General features: G+C 44.2%; 1 protein-coding gene across 9 annotated transcripts in view; it reads right to left on the reverse strand.

Annotated features, from left to right (window-relative positions):
* PIAS2 (protein inhibitor of activated STAT 2) overlaps positions 1-9136 on the reverse strand; it is a 95934-nt gene extending 86798 nt beyond the window's left edge. For 4 of the 9 annotated variants that reach the window (XM_045457664.1, XM_045457657.1, XM_045457663.1 and 1 more), the window contains exon 1: positions 8921-9112. In XM_045457664.1, the coding sequence (XP_045313620.1) occupies positions 8921-8944 (24 nt within the window). In that variant the 5' untranslated portion in view covers positions 8945-9112. Of the gene's footprint in view, positions 1-8920 lie in introns of all 9 variants that reach the window. The other 5 variants (XM_045457668.1, XM_045457667.1, XM_045457669.1 and 2 more) reach the window with 3 other exon arrangements.
* Positions 9137-9425: the final 289 nt, after the last annotated feature.

The following is a 9425-nucleotide window of genomic DNA, read 5'->3' on the forward strand; positions in this document are numbered from 1 at the left end:
AGGGAAGTGAACTGGGAACTGAAAAGATGTTGTCTAAAACTGATCAGTCAAGAAACAGAAGTTTAACTATTATGAAAAGTAATAATTAGGGGCGCCTGGGCGACTCAGTCGGTTAAGTGTCTGACTTCGGCTCAGGTCATGATCTCATAGTTTGGGAGTTCAAGCCCCACATCAGGTTCTGTGCTGACAGCTCAGAGCCTGGAGCCTGCTTCGGATTCTGTGTCTCCTCTCTTTGCCCCTCCCCGACTTGTGCTCTGTCTCTCAAAAATAAATAAATGTAAAAAAATAAAATAAAATAAAAAGTAAAATTAACATGAGAATTAGAAACAAAAAAGAGTTTTTGCTCAAAACTGGGGAGGGGGTGGGATTTACAACTTGGGCCTCTCGGGCTCTGTCCCCTTCGCTCCCCCACAAGCATTTCACTCCTCTGCCTTGGGTCTGTAATCTCTTCTCTGTAAACCCCCTCTTCTGTCTCAGACTTACATGTAGGCAGTAGGTCTGAGCTCTTTCCCTTCCTGGGTTGCTGAGAGATGCCTTTCTTCAGAAAACCTCTGGGATTTGGATTTCCCCAAGAACATGGAGGATGGAATACCCATTCTTGGGTCTTATCTTTCCCCCCGACCCAAAACTTCCCACAAAAATGTCTCCAAAAAACAAAAAACACCTTCCTGAGATGTAAACCTTCTGTCCCACCACTAACTGCCAATTCTCCCAGACTGAAGAGGGGTGAATAACTGGGCATATGTGAGGGGGCATTTCTGTGTCAGAGATGTATGGAGTCAGGAGATAGCCACCTTCATACACTGATGTGTGCAAAGAGAAATAAAACAGATCTCCTTTTTAAAAAAAATGTAATTGGTAGAAGAAAATACAGATAGCCAACAGACACATGAAAAGACCCTCAGCATCACTCATCATCAAGAAATGCAAATCAAAACTACAACGAGATATTACCTCACACCTGCCAGAATGGCTGAAATCAATGACACAAGAAACAAGTGTTAGTAAGGATGTGGCAAAAGGGGAATGGACCTCCCTGCACTGTTGCTGGGAATGCAAACTGGTGCAACCACTCTGGAAAACAGTATGGAGGAGCCTCAAAAAGTTAAAAATAGAACTACCCTATGATCCAGCAATCGCATCACTAGATTTTTACCCAAAGAATATGAAATACCAATTCAAAGGGATATAAGCACCCCACTGTTTACAGCAATATTATTATCTACAATAACAAATTACAAAAAAGCCCAAGTATCCATCAATACAGGAATGGTTAAAGATGTGGCTGGCCACACACACACAAGAATATTACTTAGCCATAAAAAATGAAATCTTGTCATTTGCAATGACACCGATGGAGCTACAGAGTATTATGCTAAGTGAAATATGTCAGAGAGAGACCCATACAATTTTACTCATGTGGAATTTAAGAAACAAATGACCAAATTGGGGGGAGGGGGGTGACTAGAGACCAGGGCAAACTAAACCAAACCAAAAATAAAAACCCCAAACACGGTTAAAAGCAGTTACATCAGAAATGGAACCTTGGAACCTACTGGGAAAGAAAGGAAGGGCTTTTACTTTCCCTTAGGAGTTTTTCTGTACTATCTACACAGTATTGCTTTCATTTGGGGGGGAAAAAAATGAGGAACGGAGCAAAGAATAAAAACTATTATTAAAACCAGGGTAGCTCAGTCAGTTAAGAGTCTGACTCTGGATTTCAGCTCACGTCATGATCTCACGGTTCATGAGGTCAAACCCCACATCAGGCTCCATGCTGACGACATGGAGCCTGCTTGGGATTCTTTCCCTTCCCCTCTCTCTACCTCTCCCAAGCTCAAGCTCGCACGCTCTCTCAAAATAAATAAATAAACTTAAAAAAATTATTATTAAAACCACCTTCCAGGTTAAAGAAAAAGTGAAATAACTTGGCCACAGTCATACAGTCAAGAGCTACTCATCCCAAAGCTAATACCAAAAAGGAAGGGAGGGAGGGAGAGAGAAAGAGAGAGAGCAAGAGAAAGAAAAGAAAACAACAACTGTCTGGCAACATTATCAAGAACTGCTTTTATTGACCTGCATGAATAATCAAATGGAGCACTCTGAATGGCTATGTTAGGCTTATACTGTTCTCTGCAAAGTCACAAAAATTCTTGTGTCAAACCACTCTTCCAATAAAGTCTAGGAAAAAAGTCACATTACCAGAAGATTCAAAGTAAACATTCATAAAGAATAGTTTGGACTATGATACCAAATGATTCCACAAATCACTTTTATTTCCACTGTGCAATTTCTTAAACTCAACAAATAATGCTGGGCAATTAGATATCCACATGCAAAAGAAGTTTGAATCCTACCTCACCCCATAAACAAAAATGAACTCAAAATGGATCAACAACCTAAATGTAAAAACTAAAACTATAAATACAAACTCTTACATGAAAACAAACATAAATCTTTATGATATTGATCAGGCAATGTTTTCTTATCAAAATTAAAAGCAAGAAAAGAAAAAAGTGATAAATTAAACCTTGTCAAAATGTAAAAACTATTGTATTTCAAAGTACATTATGCAGAAAGTTAAATGACAGTCCATAAAAAGGACTAAAATACTTGCAAACCAGGTATCTGATAAAAAAAAAAAAACAAAAAAAAAACATGTATCTAGACTATATAAAGAAGTTGAACTTGGGGCGCCTGGGTGGCTTGGTTGGTTAAGCAGCCGACTTCGGCTCAGGTCATGATCTCACAGTCCGTGAGTTTGAGCCCCACGTCGGGCTCTGTGCTGACAGCTCAGAGCCTGGAGCCTGTTTCAGATTCTGTGTCTCCCTCTCTGCCCCTCCCCTGTTCATGCTCAGTCTCTCTGTCTCAAAAATAAATAAACGTTAAAAAAAAAATTTTTTTTTAAAAAGAAGTTGAACGTAAAAAACAAAAACCCAATTTATAAGTGGGCAAAAGGTTTGGGGCACCTGGGTGGCTCAGTCGGTTGGATGTCCGACTTCAGCTCAGGTCATGCTCTCACGGTCTGTGAGTTCCAGCCCCGCGTGGGGCTCTGTGCTGACAGCTCAGCTTCAAATTCTGTGTCTCCCTCTCTCTCTCTCTGCCCCTCCCCGCTTGTGCTCTGTCTCTCTCTCTCTCAAAAATAAATAAACATTAAAAAACAATAATAATAAATAAAATAAAAAAATTAAAATGGGCAAAAGGTTTGAATAGATATTTCTCCAAAGAAAACATGCAAATGGCCAATAAGCACATGAAAAGATGCTCAACATCTTAGTCACCAGGGAAAAGCAAATCAAAATCACAATGAGAGCCCACTTTACACCTGTGTGGGTGAGGATATGGAGAAATCAGAACTCATAACTACTAGCAGGAATGTAAAATGACGTAGTGAAAGTTTGGCAGTTCCTCAAACACTTAAACCGAGTCACCACATGTACCCAATAAGGCCCCTCCTATGTAACTACCCAAAATAACTGAAAATGTATGTCCATACGAAACTTATACACATGTTCATACTAGCCATGTTCATACTAGCCAGAGAGTGGACATCACCCAAATGTACATAAATTCATGAATGAATAAACAAAATGTGGTATATTCCATACAATGGACTATTACTCACCCATAAAAAAGGAATGAAGCACTGATACATGCTACCACATGAACCTGGAAAAGGTTATGTTAAATGAAAGAAGCCAGACACAAAAAGCCATGTGTATGAATCTATTTCTATGAAATGTCTAAAACAGACAAATCCATAGAGACAGAAAGATTACCGGAATCTGAGGGCTGGGCAAAAGAAGGAAGAGGAAGTGACTGCTAATGAGTATGGGGTTTCTTTTGGGGTGATAAAAATGTTCTGGAATTATGGTGGTGATGCTTGCACAACTTTGTGAATAGACAAAACTACTTTAAAAGGCTTAGTTTCAGGGGTGCCTGGGTGGCTCAGTCAGTTAAGCATCCCACTCTTGATTTCAGTTCAGGTCATGATCTCACTATTTGTGAGTTCAAGCTCCATGCCGGGCTCTGTGCTGACGGCCCCCTCCCCTTTCTCTCTCAAAAATAAACATTTTTTTTTAAAGGCTGAACTTTATGGCATGTGAATTATATCTCAATATACATATTGTATAGGTATTGTATATGTACATTATATGTATATTGTATACATATACAATATGTATATTGAGATATAATTCTCAATTTATCTCAGCCCCAAATTTCTCTCAAAAATAAACATTTTTTTAAAGGCTGAATTTTATAGTATGTCAATTATATCTCAATAAGAAAATTTAAAAATAAACTAGCTAAGATGCAATCCAGAAAAACAAAGGCAAAATGCTGAGAAAAGAGAAACATTTGGACAATATTATACTTAGAAAAGTGCCAGCTTTATCAGAAAAGATATTCATGTTTACTAGAGGGAGGGGATGGACCTAAGGACCAAACCAATGCAAAAATATCTACTATAGCTAAGAATATCTTGGCTTACTATTAAAAATTATCTATTTAAGTTAAATATTGAGGTGAGAATTTTCTTTCATAGACAAGATCTCAAGTGAAGTCATCTTTGAAATTTTAGTTGTGTCCAATGATGGCTTTGAATCATACGGTAGATTCTGTTACATCTGTCATATATATTAGTCTATTTTCTTGCCCATTAGTTGGGGGATATTATGAAAGATGAAGAACTCTAACCTCAAATCCCCGATTCACTTCTGATGCTCCCTCTACATCCCAAGAGCATCTGAAGCTACCAGAATGGCAAGTCTTCCTAGGTGTAAAGAACCAAACAAATCCTCAAGCTTTCTAGGTAGAAAATCGCTGTTCTAGAAGTACTTAAGACTCAGCATAAACGATCTTCTGCATCTGGTTTACCAGTATCTGTCAAGAAAGTTATGATCACTCACTTTCACTTGCCCAAATATACACCAAGACTTTGCACACACACTCACTCTCGTTCTGACACACACAGAGATAATAAACTCAATGCACAAAAAGGATGAGGATGAGGAATACAGGAAAAAGAGACTTAAAAAAAAACTACTGCAAAAGATCCCCCCTCCATCCCCACACTCGGGTGGTGAGAAGTAAGGAGAGTGGACTAACGAGGTTAAAGTAGCAGGAACCTTTTTTTTTAATGTTTATGTATTTGCTTACTTACTTATTTAGAGAGAGACTGTGTGCACTTGAGCAGGGGAGGGGTAAACAGGGAGGGAGACAGAATCCCAAGCAGGCTCTCTGCTGCCAGCATGAGCCCGATACGGGGCTCAAACCCACGACCCGTGAGATCATGACCTGAGCCAAAACCAAGAGTTGCACACTTAGAGAGCCACCCAGGTACCCCTAGCAGGAACCTTTTTAAGAAAGACTGCCAAAAGACTGCACCCGCAGCCCATAGTATACAATTACGCAACTGGAAGAGAAAGACAAGGATTACAAAAAAAACCCACTCTGGTTGAAAGAATGAGGGACTTCAGGACCCCCACTTTTCTGCCTCTGTGCTTAGCTCTGCTACAGACTATTGTGGGGGGAAAGGAAGGTGGCAATAAGAGAGGCCCAGGCCATCAGATCTTATGAGCTTGTCCCAGGTTTTTTCATAACTAGCTAACTAGTAAATTCACAAACTTCTACCAACATAAATGCTATAAACGGGCAACCAGTGGATTGAATAATTTCTTCCCTAGCACCTTGAAAGTTTCAAATACATGTCACATTATAATGATCCTTGACTGCTCAGACCACAATTTCCATACTGAGAACTTGCTCTTTCCTTTCCCCCAATCCATCAAGATAATCTCATGAGTCAGGTCTGCGTAATAGGACTCTAACCTTCTGGCCATAGATGATTAGAACACAGGTGGATGCTCACCTAAGCTCAGCCAGTCAGACCCTCTCTCTCAGAAGAACTAGAAGAAAGGTGTGCTGGTATTCTATTAAAATGAAAGCAGCAAAGCATAGGACTGCCATATTCTGCTATGACCGGACAAGAACTCTGGTATTGGCTTACACAGCAGTCTCAAAAACTAAGATCCTCTGGCAGCCTCTTAAGGTTCCACAGACGTTGCCTCATCAAATATCCCGCAACCCACTCCAAGCTTACAAAGCAAAGGCACAGGAGTCACTAAAGAACAGTGAGGATGACCTTTCCCAGCATTCCTGACCTCCAGTACAGGAGAGGGCAGCAGAGCCAGAGTGACCTGCTCTGGTTATACATGCCCCTAGGGAGTAGCCCTGAATGATGATGGCTAAAGATAATGGAAATCCCTTCAGCAGCAGAATTAGCAGCCAAATATGTGACATCCAGGTCGGCTATTTTTTCTACTGCTAAGTTAACCAACAAACTAATGCTGGCTATTTTTCCTGGTCCTTTAATTTACTTGACTATCTCTCTGATCCTCAGAATATATTCTGAAGCAGAGACCATTTAGAATGCCCTACATGTTTCTTCCCCTTTTCCTTTCTATTAGATTTTCAGTCAGCTGTCCTATTTCCTCTCCAGTATTATATGTCACACAAGAAGGGCATTGGCTATTTATCATTCAGTTTAGCTCACAGATTGCAGGATGATGGCTAGCAGCACCAGGTGGACCTGCAGGAAACTGCACACAAGATAGACTCTAAAGCCACACATCTGAGGTTAAAAACCTCAGGTCTTCCAGCTCAAGCTGTGTCAGGTTATTCAATCTGTCTCAATTTCTTCTGACAATTTCTTCTAACAATTCTGTTACAACTGTCCTGAGAATTAAACAAGTATATGAAGTGCTTAGACCACAGCCAGGCATGTAATAGCCACTATATGACAATGGATACCTGCCATTATCATTATCATCATCACTGTTTGAAGTGGGGGGGCAGGGCACAGAGAGGGACAGTGCACCTTTAAATTTAGAGGGTGCTGCTGAGCAACTAAGGCAAAGACTGGGATTGATGACTCTTCCAGCATCTATCTGCACACCTTCCCCTCCTCTGAAAACTCTCCCCAGTCAGTCTCTGTTGGGCACCTGATGTGAACTGTGCAAGAGGGGCCATCTTCCATCAAGTATAGGGAGAAGCAAAGACAGCTGGTTTACAGAAAGAGATGATGCAGCTGACCCACAAAACAAATTGTGGAGGGGAAGATGAGGGAGAGGGAAGAAGGAGAGGGCCAAAGGGGGAAAGGAGGTGGGGGAAGAGAAAAGGAAGAAGGGAAAGGTAGACCCAAAAAGGAAAAAAGCTTGCTTGGTTGCCAACCACTTTGCAGTTCCACTTAGAACCTCAGCACTGACTGCCCTTTGTGCCCTCTACCGGTAAATAAATCCTCCCCTTTTTATTAAGATTGACCAACAACATTTATAAAAGTCTAACACAAGTCTTGGAAAGATTTTCATCAACAAAAACCTTAGAAGAGGATAAGTTGTATGCATATACTACTACGCAAAAATTAAGAGGATACTGCAAGTTAAAAAAAAAAAAATAGCCTCAATTTCAGTTTTCTCAACCAATCCTAAACCTAACGTATTAATTTACATAGCTGAGGCTCAGGCCTGGCTGTTTCAAAAGCTCCACAGGTGTTAAAAGCTCCACAGCTGGGGCTCTGGACACAAAAACCCTTACACTTCCAAGTACGAACACCCCTTAACCTACTGTTAAGGTTCTCTGCATAAACTAACATGGGGCATAAAATGCATTAATGCACTTTTCACTAGGAATTAAGCAATTCTTTTTGAAACAAAAGACGGGAAAATGGCAGGTATTTTGCAAACTATAACACACTCTCCCTTTAGATCGGAATCACCAATCCGTTCTTTTGCTGATGCCCACTGTATCAGCCAGGTAAGCAGCAAACATCCTTCCCCGACTCCATCTCTCGTCGAAAAAACAATAAACATACAAAACTGAATCTTTTATCGGATTCCTCTTCCTTTCTATTCCAAAAAAGTAACCCTGATATCCTACCTCTGTGACGCAAAAAGATTGCAGTTAATTTCAAGTTCACATTCATCTCTACTTTGACTTTTTTTTTTAAATCAGGGTTTTCGTCCTTAAGTAATCCATTTACGTCGCCAATAATTCAGGGATCCGTAAAACATAAATTCTGTTCGTTTACCACAGTTTTGTTTCAGTTGAGGACTCCGAAGGTTAGCAGCCCGGAGAAAGCTATCTTTTCCGTTCCATCCCCAGCACACCCATTTTCAAACCTCTACTATACAAAGATATCAACAATAAAGTTGTGACCTTGTTTTAAGGCTACGAAGAAAAAATGTTTTCCCTCAAGAGCAAAACGAGTTCACAAACCTCCTCACAACACGGCCTTTGCGGGTGTTCTACCACCGCACTAAGAAAATATTCAAGGTTTAAGGTCGATTATTAAAAGCAATGCTCCCCCAAAGACCACGCTTCTCTCCAAGAGGAAGCACTGGTAGGTGGAAGGGGCCTTTCTCGTGACAGATCTCACTAAACAGTAGCATCAGCCACAAGAGAGGATTCCTAAACGCAACTTCACGTTTCAGAAAACAGTCTCCCACCAAGTGAGTAACGTGGAGACTTCTGAATCGCCACGCACACGTACACCCCGTAAAGGTGCAAAAGCAAATCCCGCTTCCCACCTCAGCCCTCAAACGAGGCAGGAGGGTCCCCAACGAGCCCCTCCCGACGGCGGCCCCCGCCCCGCGCCAGGTGTGCGGACCCCCGGCCGGACCCACCGACCGCTGGCCGGGGCCCAGGGTCCGCCGCCCCCGCGCGGCCCGGGCGTCCTCGGCCGCCTCGCTCCCCTCCCCTCCCCTCCCCCGCCCGCGCCCGCTCGGACTCGGGCCGGGCTAGCGGCTCCGCCAACCGGTCCCCGCGAAACAAGGAGGTGGCGGCCGGCGACGCTGCGGCTTCCCCGCCTCCCCTCCCCTCCCCCGCGGCCTCCGCTCTCCACTCCCGCGCCCCCGCTTACCCTCAACTCCTCGAAATCCGCCATTTTACACCACCCGCGGGCGCCGCTGCCGCCACAGCACCCCCTCCCGCTGCCGCCAACGACGCCGCCGCCACCACGGCCGCCGCCGCCGCCTCCAGCACCATCCTGCACTGGGCGCCGCTGAAGACGCCGCGGCCGCTGCCGCCGCCGCCGCTGCCGCCGCCGGGCCTGTCACGTGACCGGCGCGGGAGCTCCGCCCCTGGGGCGCGCGGGCCCCGCCCTCCGGCGCCCCCACCCCCACCCCACCCCCGGGCCCACCACCTTCCGCCCACGTCTTCCGCCCGGGCTCCCGTCGCGCGGCGTTCGCGGCGCGTCAGCTCCCGCCCTCTCCCGCGGCCTACCCGCCTCCCGCCTCCCGCACGCCTTCCGTCGCCCGGGCCTGCGGCCGTGCACCCCTCGGCCCCGCACGGCGCCTCCCTCCCCTGGAAGCGCGGTGGCGACTGAGCGTTACCGGCCGGCCCGCGGGAGCGCCTGGCCCGGGGGA

Source organism: Leopardus geoffroyi, chromosome D3, assembly GCF_018350155.1.
Source record: "Leopardus geoffroyi isolate Oge1 chromosome D3, O.geoffroyi_Oge1_pat1.0, whole genome shotgun sequence".
Classification (NCBI taxonomy): Eukaryota; Metazoa; Chordata; class Mammalia; order Carnivora; family Felidae; genus Leopardus; species Leopardus geoffroyi.